The sequence below is a fragment of the Dreissena polymorpha genome, chromosome 14, assembly GCF_020536995.1.
Source record: "Dreissena polymorpha isolate Duluth1 chromosome 14, UMN_Dpol_1.0, whole genome shotgun sequence".
Classification (NCBI taxonomy): Eukaryota; Metazoa; Mollusca; class Bivalvia; order Myida; family Dreissenidae; genus Dreissena; species Dreissena polymorpha.
In genome coordinates this window covers 37,307,334-37,335,040 of record NC_068368.1, presented here as the reverse complement: position 1 = coordinate 37,335,040, position 27,707 = coordinate 37,307,334, and the positions used below count along the sequence as shown (strand labels likewise).

Below are 27,707 nucleotides of genomic sequence, written 5' to 3'. Positions count from 1 at the left end.
AATTATAAAGATGGCAGATGGATGTGCAAAACGTTATAAATATATGATACGTCTTCAAACATTTACTTTACTTCTCAAGTTTTCTTATTTCAAACCTCTGCAAATATTATTATGTCGTAAGAAGAACAGTATGATGCGAATTTCATCCGTACTAATATCAATAAAGCATGAATCCTGCTTGTGCAAGTAGTGATGATGTATTGTGTTCCGTCGGTTTCTATACATGTGCGTTTTTTGTGTAGCCTGGTTCCTGTTTTGACAGTTATTGAAAATAAATGATGCCGTCAGCACGTATTGCTATGTATGGTTTTTATCAAAAAAAAATGAATTGTTGTACCCTTGATTCAAGTTGTACAGAATGTAATGATGTCTGCACTTATTGTGGTTTGTCTGGTTTCTACATTTTTTAAGCTTGGTTCCTGGCAGTGCAGGTAATGATGACACCCACACTTATTGTGCTCTGTCTAATTTCTATGATGCTTCTCGGAGGTAAGTTCCACATGTTCGCAAGCAAACATGTAGTGTTGAACCAGTCCATGAAAGCTGGCGGAATGTGTATCTCATGAAAGAAAACATAACGCTACAGTTCGTGTTTGTGAGCGCATTAATAATACAGTGAAACGTCATTGCGCACTCAGCGCTTTGATAATGTGTATTTGAATCCATGTACCTTGTGTCTGTTTAAGTAATGTATAAGCTTTGGCCCTTATTTCTCATGGCACAGTTTATTAAATTATTTACCCTCGAAATGTAAAACCTGTATAATAGTTAGAGTTTATTAGTATCTTCGTTATGTTTAAAAGTTAGAAATAGTATCAACTACACAATAGGGCATACTTGTAATAATGTATATCCAAAATACAAACAGATGCATGCGGTATACGGTTTACTATAGTAAATATCAAATGATAAGCATCAAGAAGGAAATTCCGAATCTTGCTTTTACACTCGCTGTTAAACTCGCTTTACTCTTCAATAGACAATGTACCGTGTGTAAACTATACAACAAACAATTTATCATAAGTTGCCATCCTTAGCGATAAATGATAAAAATATAGCTCGTATTTCTATCGAAAACAGATCTTTGTGAGAGCATTTGAGGATCGAACGAATGTTCACATTGTTAATCGGTCAATAAACGGTGCTTTGTTGTTCTCACGATTGACTCTTGATACATTCCCCTTAGTTCGCTTGTTAATTATTTACACGCACACACATTGAAAGCGTTGTTTGTTTAACCAAATTAACATAGAAATCATTTCTTAATATCATGTGATACATAAAGTGTTATCCGTACCGAAACCCCAACACCGGTAGTGTCTTTTTCAGCGCCTCGTTACCTCGGAATCAAGTCTGATGTAGACCGGCAGTGGATCCCACGACCCGATCACAACTTCCTGTCCTGGGCGTTCGGTCTCGTCGTCGTCGGCGGCGGTTTCTTCGCCGTCTTCTCGGTCATGTGCCTGACGTTTTACGTGTTGAGGCTGAAGTACGAGGCGGAGAAGAAGTAACGCAAAGCGACGAGATTTAGGACGTATCGATTCGAGCAGCCGAAATAAAATTGACATCAAGTACGCAACCTTTTTTAGACAAAATATATTGCAAAAAGGAGATAAATACGTTATCACTTTTTTAAGCTGCATGAAGAGAGAGTGGTTTTGATAAACTTTGAAATATGAGGTGTTCATTCCTTTAGTCAAATAACAATATGTTGCATAGGCTAAATGAACAAAGACCGCGTGTATTTGTAAAATTAGAACATAAAATGATGTTATTAGTCAGCGATTTCTCTACATTAATATTATCTGTGGACGTATGTTGACACCTTTACATGAAGTAAGTTTTACAAAAAGTTAGATTTTTCATCAAAATGAGTACACTTTGATGCTTTGTCTAAACAATATTTCTAAGAGTGTAATTGTTCGAAATTTGACCCTTATATTTTGTTGTTTATGCCATGTTCGTGTTATAAAAAGCGTGTGCATAAATTACAACTAAATGGTGATTTGTCTTGTTCGACATTATTCGGTTTTAGACTGTTACAACTATTTCATAAGCACTCGTCACAAAACACATCGTTAATTGAAATGAAATGAAGTAGCAATTCGAATCTTACGCAGCTATTAACACCATATGGCCGATATTCTTTTTAACATTCCAAGCATTTATGTAATCCTGATTTCTTATCAAACAATATTTACACAAACGATGACTCGTTATTTTATATGAATACATTTACAGTAACTACAACTGGTGTTGGTAAAAACCATGTAAAATTGAACGCGAAAAGAAGTGGTTAACTTGAACCCATATAATTATTATAAACACTGCTATGAAATTATGTACATAATTGCAGAAGAACCAAGTGTACATACTTGAAGGAAACAATGAACTGATTTTGGTGTGTTTTTAATTACTTCACGAGTTTATTATATTCTCTTTAATAAGCAAGGCACAAAGATTCATCCTAGTTTTCAATCAGATACTGTGTCCCCATACGCTGTTTCTTCCTACAGAACAAATTGCTCAAGGCGGGACCGTTCTTCGCGGAATATCTACGATATAGTATGTATTATCATACATGTACCTCACTTTAATTTACAATGCTAAACTCCCATAGGCCATCGTGACATAGAAATACTGTCAGAACCAGCGGAAAAAATGTACTGTCCAAAAAAATACTGTCGCCCGCTCAAAAAATACTGTCGCCCGCTACCTAAGTAATCACGTGCGGAATTGTTAAAAAAAATACTGTCCCATTCGCGCATGCGCAGTACGCACTTTTCCATTTACGTTGTAAACAGACGACCAAATCTGTCAATCATTGCTGAAATTATACAATTATTGAATATTAAAATTGTTCATGGTTCGTATAAATTGTTCATGTTTGAATAATTCTTTCGGTATAATTAAATAAACATATCATGTCAAACAGGGAATTTGTCAGCTTTCGGAAAAATACTGTGTGACTATTATTTGGTTTAACTTTGTTTTCACTGCAGTGACAACGTTTTGGGAAAAAATTGAAGAAACTCAAAGAACAACAAAGAAACTTTTGAACTAGGATTATATAAACAGCATGATGTATAATTGTTCAAATTACCAAAAAAAAACAATACTTATTGTATAAAAAGAAAATCATGCACATATATGTTTTATACTAAGTTGCTGAAGATATTAGACCTCAATGTTTTGGTTTATATTCACACTATCCAAAGCTTCCCCAGGAATAAAATTCACGGTATTATTGTTTAAGCTACATGAAAGAAAACACGTTATTTTTAATAGCATGAACTAAAAATAATGACTCTATAGCTAAATGTCCACACAATATTAAATATGCCGTTGCTAACTTTGAATATTCCTGATAAATCCGAGAAATTTATAATCTTTCACCGGTTAATCTTCAATCGATAAAGACGGAATACTATGAAACCAAAAAAGCACCAATAAATTGTTTACGTCCTTATTTTACGACGATTCCGCTATGAACCAAATAAATTTAGATATTAACACACACCACTTTCCCTTAAACTAAGTTTCTAGACATACACACTTATTATTGGATATCGGTTTTCTGTTTTGTTGCTTCGCTAATAGAATTTTAATATTAAATGTTCGTTAAAGAAATACTTTGTGAATACTTATTGTTGTCAACCAACAAATGTGTTTTCAATAATTTCAACCATGAAATCGTTCAGTATTATTCTTATTTATTTTTATTGATCCGTAACAAACTATTTCTATGCAAATATCTTGATTTGTCATTAAACATGATATATGTGACATACCTCTTACCTTGTTTCTATTTATGCGAGCTTAATGCACTGATAACGTACGATGTTAATGTCACTGATATCTGTGAAGTTATTTATAACCGTGCGTGTATTACATCGGGAAAACCAAATATTGCCTGATGCAATCCATATGTAAATATTTGGGTGACATTAAAATTCTCGATGGAAAGTCGGTTTACTTTGGTATATTACTGGTGATTATTTGGAATTTTGGACAACTACACAACATGAATATGGTTTGTAGTATGTGATGTTTTAGTCAGATGTACTCAAATGGGTTTCAGACAGCAGTAAATCACACTTTTATAGGAAGTGATTCAAAGTGTTGTAATTTTTGCTTAACAAGAACTTCGTTCACGGTGGAAATAAATGTCATCGGTAAACGAGAACAACCCTTAACTTAATGACTTCGGGTATAAATTGTAAGCTTGTTAATGTCATGGCTTAAATAAAAATAGCGACGTTCGACGGGTTTCATAATTTATATAGACTTAAGAAAAAACTCATCAGCTTTAATCTTTTCTGAAAATACAAAGCTCAGAGTTTTAATAGTTTAGTGAAATAGCACACAGAAGTCTTTTGCCAAGATCAAAAGTGTAAATAATAAACTGTCACCATGTAATCTGTTATCCCCGTGTCTTTTCCACCAGTATAGGATACCTCGTAACGTCGAAAGTAAACACCAACACCAAATATTAATAAAAACTTTAACATGTACAGTTTTGTTTACACGGACGATCGTGTTGTGATTTCGAAAAGAGAGCTTTAAATGTTTATAACGTTCGTTGTGTAGGTGTAGGAAGAATATAACTCTTTACATTGAAGCTTAACACCTTCTGCCTGCAGCATCTCGCTATTGTAAAGTTAAGTAAAAGCAATGATCTGTTAGCGTGTTGTTTTATATATATGTTAGCATGCCTGCATTTCTACAAACTTTACTTCTTTTCTTTAGCACCCAGCCTTCAAAGCTGGTATTCGCTTGTGGCATACATTGAATGTGCATTAATCAGTAGTAAATCGGAATATCCGCTCCCAATATTCAGTACGTGTGGCTGCATCTTTGTCACACAACATGATTTGAAAGCATAATGGGCAATATAAAGTTTGATGTCTTTCAGATTGGAAACAGCCACTGTTATCGAAGATCAATTAAACTTGCGAATTCGCTAAAATGCATTGGACTAAACGAGCAGGATATTTTCTTCCGCCGAAAGATGTGTTTGTTACTTGAAAAATGGGTTGCTACTTTAATACAATGTTGTGGATTCAAGTCTTATGTATTTATCTTTGGAAGTCAATCCGAAGGGACTACGACTATTGGTCTAAACTCGGACATGGATTTCCTAGAAGCCTTTCCGTTCTCATCATTCTGCCAAAATGCAGACCATATGCATTCCGAGGATCCCTTGAAGTTATTTAGAAACCCTGAAACACACACGCAACATTACTATCTCCAAGTTCAATGTGAATGCAAGCAAGTCATAGAGCAATATAACCTGAAGGATATCGATGAAAAATGTGCGTTTGGTATGTTGAACACTGGGGAAATAGTATTGAGGAGTGATTATACATTATATGGTACGTTTATAATCAATGAACTTTTCAGGTCTGGAATTTTAAATTTTTATGGACCTGCAGTTACCAATAATTTCAATGCAAAAACGAAAGAGGCGAAAGGACCAGAGAAAAACATCCACATTGTACATACTGATCCATTGAACACCTCACATGATCATGTATCGGCATTCTGTGTTTGTCGTGAAATGCCAGAAATTCAGAGGTTCATTAGTCGAGAAAGGAATGGTAACTGGCCAACAGCTAAGCTTCTGGAAGCTGCGAGGCATTGTACAAACTTTCTTGTTCCAACAGGTTACAATACGATAGATGAACATTTTGTGCAATGGAGACTTTCCCCCAATTTAATTGATCGTCTTCTGATGTTTAGTCTTAATTGTACACAGATACAATGTTATGTGATGTTGAAAATGATCAACAAATCAATATTCTACGCAAAAGTTACAAAAGGGTTGACAAGTTTTCACTGCAAAACAATTTTGTTCTTCACAGTAAAGAGCATCCCCACAGTATTCTGGAAAGACTGTAACTTATGGTCACTAATTGTTATATGTTTGTGTACTTTGAAACGTTTTCTGAAAAGCTACGTACTACCACATTTTATTATACATGGCGTCAATTTGCTAGAAGGGAAGCTGACCTTTTTAGAATGTAAACTTTTATATATATATGTATCAAAAATGATCCAACAGAATCTGACGCAAATCTACAACATTCGTACAGACCAACTGAAAAGCAGATTGAGAGAACTACGTTGTCCACCAGAACGTCTTTCAGCGAACAAGGTTTACATGGTTTTGAAATTATGATATGCTCACGCACTTCGTTTGCTGTAGCTTTGTTAACACATTTTGCCAACGACTCATCCATTCAGAAGCTAGCAACAGCACTGAAGAAACTTTTAGAATATAACAAAACTTATGATAAAACTGATAGGCAATTGACAGATGGAATGGCACAACACATGTGCTTGGACATTGCGACGACTTTGTCATCAATATATACACGTGCAGGAAAAAGTCTAAACGAGTCTATATTTGCGCCTATATTTGCGTGTTATCAAGCCGCTTTGTGTATTGATGTAACGTCGTGTCGTTTAAAGATGGCATCGATGCTCAACTCCAGAGGTAATATGCAGGCAGCGATGGTGTTATTAGAAGATGTCGAACGTCTATATACACATAGAATAGTAGATGTGTGTCAGTGCCCCGAATGTCCAGAATGTGACTACATACAAACTAAGACAGCAACACCAGGTAAATACAGTTCATCATTATGTGTGATCTTCTCGAAAGAAGATGTGTTCTGTATGCCTCCATTTATAGTGAAAGAATATTGCACTGCAATGTTTGAAAACAATGACACTGATAAATATGTTGACAAACGGAACCGGGAATCATATGCATTTGGTGCTCGTCCGCTTTTGTATTATTTGCAATATCTTACTTACGGAGCTCTAAAACTAAGGAATAAACAGAAAGCAGCTTTAACAAATTTAGTACAAACTCTTGATTTTGATGAAATGGATTATTATAGTGATGGCGACGTTGTTTTTGGAGATGAGGACAGCGACGATTCTGATGAGGAGGAATATGGCGAAAGTTATGAGGACGAAGCCGACGATTTCGGGGATGATGTAGATTATGATGGGGACAATGATAGTATTTCCAATGTCGATACATGTGATGAATTCGACTATGGCCAAGATGACTATTATAGTGATGACACATATGACGAAAGTAATGGGGAAGGTTACGACGTTTTTAGGGATGATTACGCTTATGATGGTGACAATGAAAGTAGCAGTAACGAAGACGAATTTCAGAGAGAATACATTGTTCATCATTCTGATAAAGCAATAAACTTACTTGGTCATTGCTTTGAAATGGAAGGTAACGTTGAATCAGCAATGCATGCATATTGTTGTTCGTATAACAAATATCCGGAGCACATTGGTGCTAGAGTTCATATTCGAAGACTTATCCATGCTGAATTACTGGGTGTCGTTCATCGTTATGATCCGGGACATGACTTCAGTTAGAAACTATTCAGGAATAATATTTATATAGATTATTAAAGATATGCTATTTTATGATATGCTTGAACGCTGTGGTTTTAAAACAATTTTTTCATACTTTGAATTGAAGCCAAGTGTTTGAAAAGCCTTGTCGACTGAACATGAATAAATGCATGCTTAAACAATATTCGCTTTTATGAACGATAACGACATCGAATTCTTTGGAAAATTTCGTTTGTAAGATAAACATTTAGTTTTATATTCTACAATTCATGGTTCAAATGAAATATAACGTTATGTAGGCTAGTGAACGTATTCGATTTGCTCCATTGGAATCACGCGCTATCACGTGTACAGAAACATTGCTCTTCGAGAAAAGTGTATGTACGTGCATGTTTCTTTGGAAAATTTCGTTTGTAAGATAAACATTTAGTTTTATATTCTACAATTCTTGGTTCAAATGAAATATAACGTTATGTAGGCTAGTGAACGTATTCGATTTGCTCCAGTGGAATCACGCGCTATCACGTGTACAGAAACATTGCTCTTCGAGAAAAGTGTATGTACGTGCATGTTTCTTTGGAAAATTTCGTTTGTAAGATAAACATTTAGTTTTATATTCTACAATTCATGGTTCAAATGAATATAACGTTATGTAGGCTAGTGAACGTATTCGATTTGCTCCAGTGGAATCACGCGCTATCACGTGTTCAGAAACATTGCTCTTCGAGAAAACAGTATGTACGTGCATGTTGATATTTATGGGGTTATTTCTTGCCTAGGGCTGAATTCTGTGAACACCAGAAGTGCGGAATAGCACTCTCATTTAATAAACTCGCTGGACTTACGACTACCTTTGTGTGTACTGAAAGGTATTCATTTGTATTCAATTCAAAATAGTGTGGGCCGTAGTACCCATAGGAAACCAATGTGTTCGCAATGGTTACCAATAAAAAAGCTCAAATACGCCGGATGCAATGATTAAACGTCAGTATTTGAATCACGTTTACCATCCACTGCGATAAAGTAACCGCTTACTTACACAAACTTCATTTATTCACCGATTCTTTTGTTACTAAGGTTTAATAAGATGCAATGTATGCATATTTGTGTGTTTGTGGTTTCGGACTTTAAGAAATAAGCTTTGATATGTTAGCAATGGTGTGTTTGTGTTTATATTGATGACCTTATGTTTTCATATTCGCAAGCATTGTGTCAATTTTAATAACGAAGCGTGTGTTAGTACTCAAAGTTAAAAAAATACTGGTAAAGAAAGTTATAAAAACATCGTGTATTTGGGAACTACTCATTATGTCTGAAGTATTGTGTCTGTTTCGTGAACTTTAATTGTATTTAACATTTTATTTTATGCTTTCCGGTAGTTTATAGAGAAATATTAGTGAAATAAAACTGGTATTCCACTGTTTTAACCAATGAAAAAAACAGTGAAAAATATCGATATTTGTCACTGTTTTACTGTGAAATGACGTCATTTTTTCAACGAAATGACGTCATAAATCCAGCGGAAATTTCCAGTTTAACACATTTACAGTGTAAATAAACGGTGAAAAAAGCATAAAATAAAAAGAAAATTTGTTGGATTCGATGGAATATCGATTTTATTTACTCGAGATCATAGAAAATATATTTTTTCACTCGTGGCTGCGCCACTCGTGAAAATATTGTTTTCTATGATCACTCGTGAAATAAAATCGATATTCCACCGAATCCAACAAATATCCTCTATATATGTTATGTTCAGGTTTTGTTTAAATGCAATATATTTGTTACAATACAAAACACTACTGTATCCTAATGTTTATTTACAGTATCTTTTCAAGAGCGTCACATTCGAAAGTTTATTTCAGGATAGAAAATATAAATTAGTGCCACCAGCTGTGTTAGTTTTTATAGTAATTTATTTTAGCTCGATTGCATCGGAAGACCCTGGCTTAATTAAAAGCTCTCGATTCCGTTTCGTGGACCATGAACCAGTACTTGGTGTCTAAAGAACGCTTCCTGAGTGACGATCTCACCCATAACCTCCCGTTTATAGGCGGACACCATATCGACTACGTCACGGCGACCGGCTTTGTTGCGATAACCCCCAATTTAACAAAATAGAAGCAAAATTGTTTCTTTACCACTTGATATGTTAAAATGACTTTCAAGTGACTTAACAAACATTTCATGACCCGGAATATTCTTAAGAATTCATCACAAACCATGAAGAACATGAATTAACCGTTTTGTAAAAGTTAAAACAATCAGTGTGCAAACGACCGCGTTTATTTTGTAATTTTCTTTCACGGATAAGGTTATGTAAGATAGAGTTGAATGGAGTTGTTGACACAATTTGTGAGTTCAATTTGCAATTAAACTCATTTTGTTCTCACTGGCTATCTTTTAGCGTGCCGTGGACAGTTTAAGTTGGTTTAAAGTGAAGATAATGCATATACTTTTTACATTTTTGACGATGAATCTATATGTTCACGATTGCAACATGTTTACTTCAATTTAAATATGTCTTTATGCATGGTTCGTTAACAATGTGTTCTAATACGTGCAATACCAATTATATTTTTGTAGACGTCATTGACTTTGCAAGATATAATATACATGACAACTTTATTAAAACAAAATACATTTACAAAATACAACTGTTTTAATTTAGTCTCAGTTAATTTTGATGTAATGGTTATTTGTCTGCCAAGATAACAACTGAGAAATATGTGTGATGTAAATTGTTTTTGTGCTTTATATAGAGACATTAGACAGGAACATTTAAAACCATGTTTTCAAAGGTTGCCAACGTTAAAAATTTTTGACTTTCTTATGCAGTCGGCAAATAAAAAAGGCATTATGAACCTTGCTAAATATATTATTATGCTAATGAAATGCGTAATAATATAGACAATCAGTTATACAGGAAAAATAAAACTCCACAAACATTATCATAAGGCAGAATCCTGTCTTCTTTTAGGTTATTTAAAAACAAATAAACAACATTCTATACAATGCCGGATAATTATTACAATACATGTTCAAGGTAAAATATTAGAACATGTTAATAGACGCGTAGGAATACGTTCTGACGGTCGATCACGGTTACGTGATCTACTGCAGGCGATCACTAGTTTTTGGTCACTGCTTAATTAGGAGATTGTTTGCAACAGAAACAGGATAAATAATTATTCGCTTGTAGATTTTGTAATATAATGCTGAGGTAGATGTATATTGTATACATTTTTATTCACATATTGTACGGGAGACAGATGGATGTACGTCTCTCATAATAGTGATACGTGATCTACGTCTCAGTAGCTAGTAGTGCGAAGTGTTTGTTATTTGGAGTAAAGCTCCTAAGTGCAATCCTGAATAATAATGATGTCCGGATAATGTCCGTTTTTCTTATAGCACGTTCATAACAATTAAGGGTTCACAAAAAATAGATAACAGTCAATTTCTTAGTTTCTAACATTTTTATTTGATCCCTTAATGCCTCGTTAGGTGTAGGACCCGCACTATAACATATTCATCGTTTGCGCGTGATGAGTTGTTTTCAGGTTTCACAAAATGTTGTAAATCGCAATTTCGTGTCTTAAACGTATTTATGTATGCGTTTTGATCGTTAACCTGCTCAATTGTGATAGCGAAACACAGTCACGTCTAAGCAATAACGCGTTATTTAACTGATATATACACTGAATTTTACTTACACAAACGTTTAAAAAAATGCGTTAATCATAGTGTGTTTTAAGTAACTTTTGTTTCAAACCGTCTATGTTTGATGTTTCGACATTCTTTATAAATATAAATGTGGGTGTGCTGATAATGATCGATAAAACCGATTAACTCAGCAAAACAAATGATACTACTCCTTCCTTGGCTTAGGTGTTGCTGTTAAATTAAATTGCCGACGCCGAATTGATGATTGAACCGGTAGATACAGAAAAATATAAATCTTGCATAACAAATACTACTAAAATCTCACGCATTACATGACTGCTTTGGTAAAAATATACATGCCTTGAAAAATACGTAAATGTCAAGTCGTGTTTATGTTTTGTGTAATGGTGTTCGAATTGCATATAGTTGTAAAAATATCATCAATTTACCACATTTCTTTTAGAAACTACCTTTTCTGTTCAATTTTTTTTCTCTTGACATTGTATTTTGGAATTTCGATAATGATTTAAATGCTTTTACTATGCACACTTGCATGTAGCGGAAGAATAGTATGCCGGGAGTGTCATGCCTTCATGCAAAAAGAAACGGTTAAAATCATATAGTAACAAAAGACAGACATTTGAATCCTATCCCTTAATCGATTTTAACAATTCTGCTGTTATACTCGACCATAAACATTAGTATAGCTTTAAAATATACCTAACTATATAGTTATTTTGTTTCAAAGAGAAGTCTTTGTAAACACCGAGTAACTGACTAATGAAATCCATATGTGTGTTCTTAAAAAAAAAACAGTTGTAGCGCTTGATATGTAATGCTCAAGCATATTGTATGATCAAAAGTATGAGGTTCCAATTATTGGCGTTCAACGTTTTCCTTAACCTTTGCAGTGTTAAAGATGACAGTGTGCAAACAATATTATTATTCCGTACATTTGTAAAAGATGGAAATGGCTACATTGATGATAAAGAAGTGAGGTAATTTTCATAAATATTATAATATATAGCAACAACTTTGGAGAAGCCTAATTGACAGAGATAACACAAATGTAAATATAATGTAGTGAATAAATGTCCGGTCTGCAACTAGTCGGTACATGGATTGATTGCACATTATATTGCAAGCATTTGAAGTTTATCTTTACTTACAAAATATACTGGTTGGTCCCATGATTAGAAACTATAATGATATCAACCTAGCCATTAAATAGAGATATATCCAAACTATCCAAACTACACTACGTTTCAGGGACTATAAATTCTTAACTGCCAAAAAAAGGCAAAGGTTCATTTAATATATGTTACTGATTAAGGGTATTTTCTTAAGTCCTCAGACGTTTTATAATATCATGCTTAATCAAATGGTTCCACTGTTTTACACTGTCCCCCCTAAAAGGACACACAGAGTTCCAGCTTTTTCTAAAATTGTCATGATATGAAACATATCTAGCCGACGATGACAATTATAATTATTTAGGTGAGATAAAAAATTAACTTTAAATATATTTATAAATGTTTATAAATTTTGAAAATCTATCAGCAAGCGGAATAAGATTTTACAAAATGACCGCTTAGAGTTGGAACAATAACCCTTAGAAATAATATCAGGGAAAATTTGGGAAAAAAACACATCATGAATCGTGTATCTTCTCGAACAGAATTTATTATTTACATCACACAGTTTTTTTGTTTGATATTTTTCCCAATCAATGTTAATAGGTGGAATTAAAAAAGTATACTTTTTTCTCATTTTTCTATTTTTTCCCCTGGCAATTTCTCACTTGCATAAACTACGACATATTCGAGGAATCATCTTCAAAATTGTTAAAAGGTAAGTTGTAAGTGTGATGTATACAAGTCTCGAATAAAAGCATGGGATCATTGGGATATTGACATTCTTTAGCTTACTTTGCTATTGGTTTTGATTGAGCAAACAATTTATACTATAAGTGTTACAAATATAGCTGGATATTTCAATTCCAAGGTGAACTATTTTGAAACCTAATTAAGTATAACGTAAACAAGAAGTTCATAATCAACTTTGAAAGAATTATCGGCATTCCATGTTGCCCATTACGCTTTTCATGTTGGTTATTGTTCTGCATTTTATCGTTGGCTACGTATACCTAACAACAGTTTTACGCTGTCCTTTTGAAATATCTAAGATTCTTTGAATGCAACTGGCATTCAGGTTAGCCTAGATTCTACGTTAGTAAGACAGGTTTAAAATCAATGACAAGTGAACCATATTTCCAACATTTCGTGTCCCTTTGATAAACACAAACACCAAACACCGATAAAACGTCTACATACCTTCTTAAGAAGCTTCGCCCGCTGGCTGCTATTAAGCATCTTTCAATACCGTAAATATATATCATTAGAACCAATACTCTGAGAAAGTTTAATGTAGGAACATAATGTTCCGTCTAGTTTGTATAAACAGGCTCTTTCTTCAATCTGACCAAATCACAGAATTTGATTCATATGCCAAAATTGCGAATACAATTACGCTCATCAGTAATGAATTATTATTCTCTCCATCCATAGAATGTTTTCATAACATACATGATTTAACATTTGCACTCATATTTTGGCATTTTCGTTGAAAACTGGCGTCAAACGATTCACAAAACTATACCGACCCCGAGCGTCCATATTTTTCAACAGACTTGAACTTTTTTGGATATTAAAAAAAAGGTTAATTCTAGACAGGTAACACAGTGTTACTATGACTTACCTGATGACCTGGTTTTGGCCCCCAATTGACCCTGATTAAGTTGTGTCATAGATATTGAAAGAGCATCATTCTGACCACGTTTCGTCATGATTTACTTATGAATGGATACAGTAGTTGCATGGTTTTCGTCCAAAAAATTAATAGCCGTCTAGTGTTTGGCCCGGTTTTATTCAGATGTAAAGAAGGACTATAAGTTTCTTCAAGACTGAGTCACGAAAAAGGTCGCTGAAGTGGTTACCAAGCGACCTGTTTTTTATTTTGTGAAATGTGTTTCGGATTCAAACTTGGTATAGATATTTATTTGTATTTAATTGTATTTAGATTGAATGAGAAATCTAGATCCTACAGTGGTAAAAAGGATATTCTTAAAAATTTGACACGTTTTTTGTTTCGACACACGTCACCAAGATTCATATTTGGTCTCAATCGTGCGGAGACAAAAACCTTGACTTAAGTTCAGCAAGGTATAGTGAAAATGTCCCCTTTGTAGCGGTAATGAGCTCATAGTGGATGATGTTTTTTTCAACGTATTGCACGATATCGGACGTTACAACAGCTTACATATACCCCATAGCAGATTATAATTATGATGATTCGGCAAGATGATTACTATTAAATGTTCACAATGCTCTCTTTTTCATAAAACAAGAATTACAACAATTGTGCCAAAGATGTTGTTTCAATGTTGTGAACATCAAATTCAATATGACACATCGGGGATTTGCTGGATGTATCGTTTACGGTTAATGAAAATAGGAATAAATAGCTGTCTACCGACAAGGAAACTCTCGATGTCCTTCGTACCGTACATGTTGATCTGGTCGCCGCAGTTAACTCTCAAGATGAATTCGTTTACAAAATTGTCAAGACATTTGATCAAGCAACGTCTGGTGGCTGCTTTCATGGCCGAAAGGTAGGTTCGTGCTTCCACTGACCATCACCACTAACCATAAAGTCGGTACAAATAGTCGCGTCTGTAAAGATTTCTGGTTATTATATTCATTTATGGAAAACTGCCCCTTCTCGTTTCGCTAATTGTTCTTAATGAACTGGAACTATACCTCAATTGGCGGACAAATCATAAGTGTTAGACACCACGAATATTCTAAGCAAGGATCATGCAGATTGCAGATACGACTTCTAAAGTGTTCACAAGCTTGTTCATTAATTTGATCTATTGAAATGGGTTTGACCCCATGTGGCCCTGTTTCGAACTCGTCTTAGGTATCATGTTTACACATTTTCGGAACAAATTTAAGGAATATTGGGTAATAAATAATTTTTGATGATGCGAACAGCATCGTCCAAGGTATCATAACCGTAGAAAATTTTTTCACAATGGGGACCTATGTAAAAGACCGAGCCAGTCCGATTGAGATAACTCGATTTTTCAGTTACTTCCCTTTTGCATTCGCCACTGCGTAGGAGATTGCTTGTCATTGATAACATTCTCAAAGCAGAGTTGTCGTTCGTGTTTCAACATTCAACAATGGCCGCCACCATGAGAGTCTCGATTCAAAACTTTCTTACTGCATAAATTGGCTTGTTTCGCTATTTAGAAGTTGTCATTTAGGATATATGAATTATTTTTTCACTAAATTCTCCGCTTATGACAACAATAGTTGGAATTCGAAGGACATATACTCGATGTTAATGAAGGACTTTTTAGATCGTAACAGCTTGACACGGCAAAACTAGCATACTGCATTACTGGTATTTTTAGTTATCAATATAAGTCACATTGTGCTTTATAAATTGTATTCGAGCATTTTGCGACTTATTGAATGACTATGATACCCGATATCAGCATTTCATCGGGGATTTGCAGATCACCAAGCTGTCCTGAAATTCAACATTGATTTCAAACTCTTTACTGGTTTGTATACTCTTTCTTAGTGTTAGTACTTCTGACAATAACAAATAATTTAATTGGATACTGATTTGACTGCTCTTTTCCTGTGACCTGGCTCAAATAATAGAATTGTCATTAATCAAATTATTTATTTCGAACATTAATCAATTGTTTTTCTTGTCCCTCGGGATCAATGACTCCAGCTCATTCCTGTTGAGAATTGAATACTGCTAAAGGCGATGCTAGGGGGCGTGAGAGATGTTGCACCTTCCAGTATCGCTCGATTGTTCATTGTCCGCTCGGGTACTACGTACATGTACCCTGGGTACTCTTAAGTATACTTACATGTATCCCGGGTACGGTAAATATACTAAAATTTACCCGGGAAATTTAACCCTAAATCCGTCGTTGTCGACTATTTTTTTGTAATAATTATATATACACATCAGGGCTTAACACGTACTTTTTTTCAACTAGCCCGTTCGGGCTAGTAAATGCCGAACCTACTAGCCCTGAGCAATCTTTCATGTGCTCTGACCCAAGTATTATAAAAAACCTTTATATTTATCATTCAACTTGTATTTTCTTGTGCTTGGAGATGCGCAATAATGATTAAATCATTCTTATTAGCTTGCCTTACTAATGCTATTGAATTAAATATTCATCTATTTAAGACATCTATTTGTAATCTTCACGCCATTTCTGGAGAAATTTTCTTGTTTTTTTATTTCCTCATACTTTCTCTTACTTTCCTCCTTCCCTTTTCTTTTCGTATCCGAGGAACCCCCATCCCCACCCGTAAAGCCAAACTTAAACAACGACATGAACGTTAAAACCTTTTTTACATAGATTGCCGGGTTACCGTCTTACAAGAAATGGTAAGTGAATCTTAGCAAAATAACGTGTTACGGTAGTTGTAACAATTGTACAGGGTTAACTCTCTACTAAAAGCCGGGAACGACCATTAATATTAGTTTTGCTAAATGAATTGCGTAAAAAATATTGTCAAAACACTTCTAATGTAAATAAAGTCTCTATCTTCCTGTAAATGGATTTATTAATGGTCTAAAGGATGGAATAACTTTTCCATAATGACAACAAATTAAAATTATTTAAAATTGATAAATAACTATTAATTTTATAGTTACTTTGTGTTAATGTCGAGTTTAATACCTTCATCATTCCGGACGATCCTGGGCGATCCCGGCTTTTAGTTTCAAACGTATTTTCATTTAGAAAACACGTCACTTCGAGGAAACCAATCAAAAACCGTGTCTAGCGGCATTCCGTTTAAAAATAGGTACTGACGTGTTTTACCAGGAAAACCGCCGGGGATTTTCTGAATTGACAGCCTCTTTTTGATTGCAATCAGGGGGATTCCGAATCTATTTAGGGATATGATCCGTTTGTTGTCACCGAACTCACTCTGGGATTTAATTGTCATCTGATCGTACTGTATTAAGATTTTTGCATCTTTGAAAAGCTTATTTAAAATGCAGTTTATTGATCTAGAACATATAATCCCGCCCAAAATACACACGACCGGTCGGGCATGTTCCTGGGACATTGGCTAGCCCGGACCAAGGTACGGGCAGTGAATGTCGTTCGGACGTGCCTTAGTGTTAAGCCACTCACTCTGGAATGTAATTGTCATGTGATCGTACTGTATTAAGATTTTTGCATCTTTGAAAAGCTTATTTAAAACGCAGTTTATTGATATAGAACATATAAACCCGCCCAAAATACACACGACAGGTCGGGCATGTTCCTGGGACATTGGCTAGACCGGACCAATGTACGGGCAGTGAATGTCGTTCGGACGTGCCTTAGTGTTAAGCCCTGCACATTTATGTCAATTTTCTGTAGAATGGCCCCTATATTATCGGAACACATACTCAAAAAGCATGTTGATGCAGTGTTTTTTGAAGAGAAGTGTGTTTAAGATAATCGGTTGCGCGTTTTACAACATCGGATTTTGGGCGCGAATACAACTCGGGTACAGTCTAATATGGACCGAGTACAATTACGTTTATTTACCATACCTGGGGTACATGTAAGTATACTGAGAGTACCTAGGGTACATGTTAGTATACTTAAGAGTACCCGGGGTACATGTAAGTAGTACCAGAGCCGACAATGTCCAATCGAGCTCCATTATCCCTCATGAACCGACTCAAAAAACCGAGTCGGCAATATTTTACTTAATTTTTGGTTTGGTTGCTCTTGAGGAATCGAAAATTTCAGAATCTTCCTAAAAGCCCTATGGGTTTGATCCCCAGAGGCGACATTGAAAACTAGCATTCTTTGTTATCTAAAAGGCTGCTAAACCTGATATTCAATGATAATGTGAATTTTCTCTCACATGATGTTCATCAGTCATATTTTATAAAAACTTACAGCAGTAGTAAACAACTGGACAATAATTAATGAACGCATCTTTCATTTGTCTTTGACACTTTGATTTTGACATGGCCTAGATTTAAATATGTGACTGGACTTTACCAGCACTCTTGTAACAGAGCTAAAGTTTAAATGTACCATTGAAGATCACCTAAATCCAGATTTGCTATTATAGACGTGTGGAAAGTTTTAAGGGTGTGACAAGTAAGCAAAAAAAGGTCATTACCCAGAGGCCACAACTGATCTATGACTGTATTAAAACAAGAAAAATCAGTGCCTGATTTAGATTTCCTTAGATAGTTCAATAAAAACTAATTTCATAAGCATGGTAACAGTTTAACGGTAATACTACCAACGTGTCACACCAGGGCCTTGAATTTGAAATCTAGGACATGAATGGTCATTTCTTCATGAAATCAGGACACAAAATTGTATTTTAAGTCCTTAATTGACCTGGCTATAGTTCTCAGATTATCATAGGTTCAATCAGTATATTTATATCATTATTTATGCTTTGTGTATTGTAAACATATACACAATCATGCAGTTACATGATAGCAATAAATGATATCAAAGCTACCCATACTATAAAGGTCATTAACAAAGCCTATGGTCAAAATGTGAACACATTGAGTGTAATCGCCCTCTCGTGCCAGCAAAAACAACACTTTGACAGGTTGTAATTTTTGACAGTTCTACTTTCACTTTCATTTTGTGATATCAAACTATTAACAATAATGTGGCTGAGAAAAATATCGCCATTGCTTTTTATGCCCCCGGTAGGGTGGCCTATATCAGTTGAACTGTCAGTCAGTCAGTCAGTGTGTCAGTCTGTCCGTCCGTCCGAAAACTTTAATGGCCATAACTTTTTTAATATTGAACATAGCAACTTGATATTTGGCATACATGTGCATCTCATGCAGCTGCACATTTTCAGTTGTGAAAGGTGAAGGTGAAGGTCATCCCTCAAGGTCAAATGTCAAATATAAAGCGTCTGTCTGACTGTCTGTCCAAAAACTTTAACATTGGCCATAACTTTTTCAATATTGGCGTGCATGCGTATCTCATAGAACTGCACATATTGATTGGTGAAAGGTCAAGGTCATCCTTTAAGATCAAGGTCAAAGGTCAAATTTTGCAATATTGAAGATAGCAACTCCATATTCGGCATGCATGTGTATGTCATGGAGCTGCACATTTTGAGTGGTGAAAGGTCAAGGTCATCCTTCAAGGTCAAAGGTAAAATATATGGCTTCAAAGCTGCGCAGCAGGGGGCATTGTGTTTCACAAACACAGCTCTTGTTTAATATATTTTCTGCACATTTCTTCAAAAAACTTACATCGATTTTCTTCGTTAATTCAATCATTCCTGACAGACTTGTGTACATATTTCGCTTACATTTTGACGCGCGTAGGTAGGACCGCATTACCGCTTCCGAAATGTGTATTCATACTATTGCCTTCGAGGAACTTATCTGATGTTTGACGGAAAGGGCCGAAAATGTGCGAGTGTGGGTCAAGTTCCCCACAGGTACTACTTTCCCGTTCCCCCAATTTTTTTTCCGTACCTTAAATGTTTCGTACCCAATTTTGTGTTCGTACCCAAAAAATGTTCGGTCCCAATTTTTTTGTTCCCAAATATTTTTTCGTACCCAAATTTGTTTTCATACCCAAATTTTTTTCGAAAAATTTTGTACCAATTTTTTTTCGTACCATCATACACAATTGTGGTGTGATGTAGATAAACTTAACTTGATGCTTTTATATCCATCCTCTTAAAAGCATCGTCACACCAGTACTTTCAGTACTTTGATTCTCTAATTTGACCAAGTAACCTAGTTTTTGGTTCCGAATGGTCGGTTTTGTACTGATTAAGGTAAGGTTCATTGTATTGCGGACATGACAAGGGGATTAATTATTAATTTATTGTTTAAGTGATGGAATTTTCAGTACAGTTTGTCTAACGCCCGTTATCGTGCGATGCGCGGTAAAAAAATCATTTTCACTCATGACCACTCTCAATGGGACATTTGTAATCTTTCTTGATGAAACTTAGACGTTAGCGTGCTTGAGGCAAAATGCGAATCTGGGAGACGTGTGTCGAACACAAAAACCAGCTCAATTTTTAATAACCATTATACCACTGTTTTATCTACATTCATAATTTAATATAAATTAAACTCAGTCAGAGATCTAACAATATTTTTACCAAGTTTGTATCCGAAAAGCATTTGTTAAAAAAAGATAAACAAAACTATTTCGCATGGTAACCACTTCAGCGGCATCGTTGATGATTCAATAAAAATGAAACTTGGTTAGAAAAGTTTTCTTAAAAATATGGTCCTTCTTCAAATCTGAATCAAGCAAACATAAAGATGATTGTGTTCCTTCTCGGACGTCAGTATATTGATCAAGTATGCGAAGCCAACGATCAAGAAAATCTAAAGATAAAGGGAAAAACAATAATTCCAAATCGATACAATTTAGTGTCTGCAGAAATGGAGAAGAAAATTGGTCTGCGTACTTTGATCATAAGATCATTAATAAAAAGTTAAGTTGAGTAAAATGCCTTAATCTTTTTAAATTTAGAACATGGAATCAAACGAGATAAAAAGCAGTTCAATACAAAATATGAAAGCGTTATTATGTATATGATAGATGGAATGCCGATAATTCATTAAATCTGGATTACTGAGGTTGAAGCGTATTGATTTGTTCTTTTCAAAGCAAATTGTTGCCTTACAAACCTACCTCTTTACGTTATAATTCTTTGTTATCACCTTGGATTTGAAATATAAAACTATGGTTGTTACACAAATAGTATACATTGTTTACAACACCGAAACCAATTGGAATGTCAGCTAAAAGAGTGTCAATATTTCAACATATGATACCAAAGTGCTTTTTTTCGATTGTTGTATACTGTAAAATCGCATTTAAATTCTTCCTTTTTACAGTTTTGAAGATGATTTCACGTTTATGTCGTAGTTTATGCAAACGAGCAAATGCATGGTATCATACAAAAAAACATTTTGCCTAACAAAATTGCAAGGCGAAAGACTAATACAAAATTGAGAAAAGTATACATTTTAGTTGTTGTTTTATTAACCGCCGATGAGCTTGTATGATAAAAAGAAAATATTCTGTAATAACTATTCGGTGCCATGCATCTTATAAATATTGTGCGAGGCTACAGATGGTTCAATCTCTTTTTTCCATGCCAATGGGCGCTTAAATAATTAATCCAGCTAGTGTACAGACTCTTATGCTCCAGTGAAAGAGAAATGAATTGCAAATTGAATGTCAATTGCATGCAAAAACAATTAAGTTAATTAAATCCAAGTTATAAATTATATCAAGTCATTTGTCTTTTATGCTTGATTTACAAATTATAGACGACACATGTTTTTAGACATTTGTGTCGATAATTATATACACCAAGTTATTAATGCTTTTACGTTAACGGAACATTGCACGTATATTGAAAATGAAACCTATCCTGTTTTTCCTTTAAGCTAAGATATTATATGATGAACACAACATCGACATAAAAAGCTTTTTCTCAAATAATACAAGTTAATATTTCATAAAAGTACTTAATGTTCAGAATCTATAATTGTTAGTTCCATTAATTTGCATCGCATTTTTTAGGCACTTTCTTTGAATACATTAATAATAGTTTGTTTTCAAGTTTGAATACAGATTTTGTTGGTATTTAAATGTGTTACTTGTTAATTCAGTTAGCTATTATCTGGTGACTGAAGTACAATGAGTTACTTGTCATCTTTGTGCGGAGGAGTTCCGGGAAAAATCATAGTTATCATGCATACAATCCACCCCTCACCAAACAGTACCTAGTACTGGTTTCATCCAGAAAAATCAAGCGAACGTTTTCTCATTAAACATACGTTTATCAATAACATAAAGCATTAGTAATATATATGTTCCTGTTTTATATCTTTAACTAAACTTATTGAATGCACTGTATTTACAAAGTTTTTACAGTGTTTCAATGAACAAGACTTTCCCTGTTGCAACATGTTTCTGCATACGCAGGTTTCTCAGCTTTCAAGTTGTATGTATGCATTATATGTATTTTAAACTGTTTTTGTTATTTATAAATGTAATTTATATTCAAACAGCATGTTGTGAACCCCAGGTGGCCCAGTAGGCCATAGCTATCAGTGTGTTGTTCCCTGCCCGGTTGTAACTTATGTTGGTTTCAACGCGATGAAGTTGTCTTACACATGCAATTCACTTTGAATGGACTAAGAGACAGCTGTCTGGCATTTAGAGATATTTGTCTCTGTCAATTATTTAAGCTTAGACATATGATTGACTATTAGTTGTAGTAGTCCCAGCCACAGTGCAATGATTCTTGGCAACAATAATGCAGTTGCTCTACACTGAAAGGCAGATGCCCTCCAAATATAAATCTTTATGAGACATGTGCATGTATGACTTAGAAAATTAGTTCATATTTGATGCTTATCTAAAATGGTGGCGCTGCATTATATTTTCAATTCATCCATTGTGCAAAACTATATGCATATCTATGAACATTATTCTTATGCAATGGGACACATAACATTTAACTATAATTTTTTAAACTAATTGTCGCTGTTATAAATGAACATCATCGTTGTTCTTGTCGTCCTTGTTATGCCAGTTTGATGGCTCCCCGGCGTGTGTCGTCGTGTGTCGTGTGGCATCCTACGTCAATTGAATCTCCACCTTAACCTATGGGTATATAACAGGTAAATGAAGGATGCATGCGAATTCGTCTTTAAAATGGTTGATTTCCAATCATTCCGGTATCCAGAATATTTAAACGTGATCAATAAGAATGGAAAAAACTGATTTCTAATTTTGAAACCTTAGTAAAAGAGGTTTGATATTATGTTCAAAAGCGTGTTCCAATCTTGTCTTTGAAGTCGAAACTGTTGGAGTACCAAAGGTATCAAAGGAAGAATACATGCTTTATAGAAATACGATAAAAACACGTTTATCTTATAAGAAAACGCCCAATTATAGTTGGCATTTAATATTGCATAATTTTATCCTATTGAGTTTGTCAAATTCCCTGGGCAAACAATTGACCACGCCCGAGGAAGGATGACTTATTATATATCGACTTTCATGACAAATTAAAAGTCGTGTTCTCTGAAAGCTTCATACACATATTTTTTTATTTGGTATGTCATATGAAAAGTCGTTTTCAGAAAAAATCGTTCAATTTTGCTCTTAGTTTCAAAGCTGACGTCATCGCTGAGTGTTATTCAAATAAACGTGTGTACTAGTAGGGAAAGTATTAAGATGATATTTTCAAAAACAACAAAACCAGGCTAATAATTTCCTTCAGGTTACATCGTCTAGCTCGTATCAATCTTATCAATTTCAGTCCGCAGAGACAAACTGCAATCAGTAGCTGCTTTTTAGTTGGATCAAATGTTATTTTATGGTGGACAAATATTACAATGTGTTGAATACCCTGTGAATGGGCTTAACATCTACATGATGCGGTCTGCAGACATTCATTGAAATCTAGCTTTATAAATGGCAACACAATAACAAACAAATTGATATGACAATGTTTATTGTGTATAAATAATATATTTGTATTAACGTATTCAATTATGAGTCTAAAATAGTTCTTTGAATGACGTGTGTAAATATCAAAATATAGCATGCACATTTTGCAATCAAATAAAATGAAAATGTTTATCAAACAGTCTCAAATAATATATTGCACACTAAAAATTACTATTTACGTTGCCTCACACCAAATCTTCACAAATTCTGAAAAAAGAGAAATGGAAACAATGAATAGCAGATAAATAAACTAGTTCAACGAAATCTAGCATTAATACATAGACTGTTAAATATAGTTTATTGTTAAACCAATAGTTTTGTTGTGATTCAGTGCTTTGCCAAAGTGACGTCATTCGGCAGGAGGACGCGCTGTGTCATTTAGGAGACATGAGGTGCAATTTTAAAGTACTAATAACTTATTTTAATGATTTACTTCATTTTAAAAAGGAATAGAAAGAAAATTTGCAGCTATAGCCTACATAATTATATGACTTTAATACCGGTACGATCGGATCACTGGAGTTTAGAAGTCCTCTTATGCTAGAAAATCCCGTCTATTTACTTTTTTCAGAATACTTACATAAAAGAAGATTTAAAGGGACTGTCAACCGCGACGACGTTTTACAATTATAAGCTTATATTGATTATAATATCACGACTGGTATATTAAATTACTTGAAAAAAGTTGTTGAGTTTTCATATTTTCAGTATATTCGGCAATACATTTTACTGGGTAACTACCAGTTAACTATAAATAACGCCAGTAGATTGATCATCATCTTCACGTGGTAAACCCAGAAATGCAAAATTGTGCATGCGTAGTGAATTGTATATATTTTATTTTTAAAATGATCACTATACTTGCATTATTTATAGTGTGTATATCGCTATGTCACCTATTTTCTCAATGTACTTTCGATTTCACAACGCGAAATTTTATTACCGAATATACTGAAAATATTAACTTTTTTCAAGTAATGTTATATACCAGTCGTGGTATTTTTATCAATATAAACTTATAATTGTGAAAAATACAGTATATAACAACTTTTCTTTTCTTCGTCGTCGTGGTTGACAGTCCCTTTAAAAGGGAATATATAATAAAGTCAAAAGTTTCTTACATGAAGATTTTCATATAACAATACTCTGAAAATGAAACCGCGATAAAATGGCATCCAAACGGTTGTATTTTGACCCGGATACAATTGAGCGATTCGTACAAAATGAGCGAATCCACACCGTCCAATAAGTTGGAAATATACATTTGTAAAACGTTAAAAAGCCATTGGGTGAAATGAATTAATAACCCCATAACAGTGTTTTTGTTTATAAAAACCGAAGGTTTATGCATAATATGAAGAATCTTCGTTCTAAACATAATGTGTCACATATTTTCATTTTACCTTCGTAGTTTATTTTGCCGTCTCCGTCTATATCCGCCTGTCTCATCATATCGTCTAGTTCCTTGTCCGTTAGGGCCTCACCAAGATTTTTCATCGCTACTCTGTTGACAATAGTAACAGAAAGAGAGAACAATAGTTCCCTAGTTTGATGACTTCAATGTAAAGCGCGTCTGATTCAACCAAATTACCATGATATAATGTATATGAGTAAAATGAATCCTGCTGTGCAGCGGTCATTTAAACAAGATCAAATTACTTAGATGAACGATTATTTGTTATCGGCTGGTTGTCTTATATTTCAAGACATTAAAAGAATACCAATTAAATTATTTTAAAATTCAGCAGTTTGTGGTAATAAAAGGAACATCAACTGATAATGCAACATTTCTGTACATTTAATTTTAGGTTCAGCAGTTTATGGCAATAAAATTAACATCAACTAATAATGTAACATTGCTGTAAATGTATTTTAAAGTTCAGCAGTTTATGGCAATAAAAGGAACATCAACCAACAATTCAACATTTCTGTAAATTTATGTTTAAGTTCAGCAGTTTATGGAAATAAAAGGGACATCAGCCAATAAAGCATCATTTCAATGAACTGTTTTTAAAGTTCAGCAGTTTGTGGCAAGAAAAGGAACATCAACCTGTAATGCATCGTGATTTTCACTCACTGTTATCTCATTAAAATAGCTTATTTCTGCATCGCCGTCTAGGTCTGTTAAACACTATTACAGACAATTAAAGAATGAGACATTGTATGACTTTTTTAGGGCACCAAGTGTAAACTGGTGACCCAATTTAGGTAAGTATGATGGCATCGCCCGTCATATGTCTTAAGAGAATGGCCTCAATAAGTAAGTGATCTCTACTAAATGAAATTTGAGCATTTGATATGTTTGGGCAGTTGAAAATGTATAGTCTCTAAAATGTTGTGCATTATGTATTCTCCAATTTAACTACTGTGTTGATTAATTGATCGCGCCCCATTCCTCGGACAAACCATCATCTGTTGTCCTTGTCGGCGTTTTCCATTAAGCTTCTACAAAAATACGTTTAATATCTCTACTCTTTCCAAAATGTTCTTAAATTTACCTCAATTCATTCTGATCAATGTAGCCATTACCATCTCTGTCAAATGTTCGAAATGCTGACCGGACAGTTTCGCCGTTGTTTGCGAATGAACTGTCATCTAAAATATTACCAAATGTACTTTTAAGAAACCTTAGAACGCCTTTGTTACCGAACGTCATACTAATATTTATACTTTATTCTAAATCATTGTATATAAAAGATCAACTTACGCGGTAAAAAGTGCGAAAATGTTAATTTGCTTCGTTCGTCACTGGCTATTTTGAAATTGACTGTTTTCTTTCCATTGAAGCATATGCTAGTCATTATAGCTTTGGTTATATTCTTATTAAAGATACAATTAGCTTTATGGACCCTCTAAACAGCGGAAATGTAAAGGTCGATTTAGCGATAGAATATAAGTGTCTGCTCTATTGTAACTTACTGATTTTATCCATTTCTTTCTGCATGAAGGCGTGAAACTCCCGGAACTCTATTCTTCCGCTTCCTGCGTTGATTACACGGACATTAAAAGCACAATTAAATTCTAAAATACAATTTCAAGAGAAAAACAATCAAATATTTATTTTTCTACAACACTATGCAGTCCAAACAACATTACACAACACTTTAACACAACTTACACTACACTTCAACATGCATTATATTTAATGATTTTCTATGAAAAACCTTTTCAAGACTTGTCGTTTATGTGTGATAAATAGTAAAGGTTTTTCAAATACCCCACTTATATATTAATTTACATGTAATATAATTGTCAGAAATGTTATATACTGACGATCAACATCCAGTGTTCTCATGGCATCGGTGACCTGTTGTTCTGTGGGAGTCATACCCAGGAACCTCATAGCCTTGCCGAGCTCCTGGCTGGAGATGGAGCGGTCGTTGTTCGTGTCGAACAGTCGGAACAACTCGCGAATTTCTGGTGAAGTAATAAATACTCGTTAAGGTTATGAATATGTGTCTTGATGTATCGCACACATGCGCAAAGAGTATTTTGTTGATTTAGTTGGTATAGCTTGCAGATAGTTATCTTTGTCTTAAACACATTAATGTTTACTATTAAAAGTATACATTTCATAAACATTATAAGGTAATGCATAACATGCAGTCCATGTTTGGAACTTAAACGCACTCAATAAAGTTGTTGTATCCGAAGAAATAAACAGTTTCTGGGAAGCACAGAATGGGAATATTCCTTCGTGCATACATGTATTTCAAATGAAACAACTCAGAATAAGCTATGCCCATATTTTGACAATTGATGGGAATTTTACGTCTTGAGTATGAATGTACCCAAGATACATGATAAAGATGTATTTATAATGCGTGAAAATGGCAATATGGAATCGAAGAATATTTCTAGGTATCATATAAAACCTTAATGTGCTATCGTATAGCTACAATCGCATACGATTGTTTCTGAAATGGACATAAATGTCATGCAACAATGAACATAAGCAAATGTAGTTAATACACTAATTGCAAAACCAAAGCATTACTACACTAGCGGAATCTCAAAAACAATTGTCAAAGAAGACGGACCATTGTTT

At 34.3% G+C, this 27,707-nt stretch overlaps 2 protein-coding genes across 7 annotated transcripts in view; one reads left to right on the top strand and one right to left on the bottom strand.

Moving 5' to 3' along the window:
• The window catches only part of LOC127856915 (neo-calmodulin-like), a 124,282-nt gene that overhangs the window by 50,354 nt on the left and 46,221 nt on the right, over nucleotides 1–27,707 (bottom strand). For 2 of the 5 annotated variants that reach the window (XM_052393103.1, XM_052393107.1), the window contains 2 exons: nucleotides 26,933–27,076; nucleotides 26,579–26,641 (listed from right to left, as the gene is read on the bottom strand). The exons of 1 other annotated variant lie outside the window; for it this stretch is intronic. In XM_052393103.1, the coding sequence (XP_052249063.1) occupies nucleotides 26,579–26,641; nucleotides 26,933–27,076 (207 nt within the window). Of the gene's footprint in view, nucleotides 1–23,646; nucleotides 23,867–25,062; nucleotides 25,164–26,157; nucleotides 26,255–26,578; nucleotides 26,642–26,932; nucleotides 27,077–27,707 lie in introns of those variants that run through there. 2 more of the 5 variants (XM_052393105.1, XM_052393104.1) reach the window with 2 other exon arrangements.
• Nucleotides 3,885–9,289, top strand: LOC127856912 (uncharacterized). 2 transcript variants are annotated; one of them, XM_052393098.1, is made up of 2 exons: nucleotides 3,885–4,033; nucleotides 4,916–9,289. In XM_052393098.1, the coding sequence occupies exon 2, from the start codon at nucleotides 6,178–6,180 to the stop codon at nucleotides 7,411–7,413; it is 1,236 nt and encodes a 411-aa protein (XP_052249058.1). In that variant the 5' UTR covers nucleotides 3,885–4,033; nucleotides 4,916–6,177; the 3' UTR covers nucleotides 7,414–9,289. The 2 variants fall into 2 exon arrangements, with proteins under 2 accessions (XP_052249058.1, XP_052249057.1); XM_052393097.1 differs by having other exon boundaries at nucleotides 3,891–4,033.

Excerpts from the sequence above, each read along its gene's own strand:
- LOC127856912 (XM_052393097.1), top strand. The coding sequence starts at position 3,917 with ATGCAATCCATATGTAAATATTTGGGTGACATTAAAATTCTCGATGGA. Across the intron at positions 4,034-4,915 it reads AACTACACAACATGAATATG|ATTGGAAACAGCCACTGTTA; the intron begins GTTTGTAGTATG and ends GATGTCTTTCAG.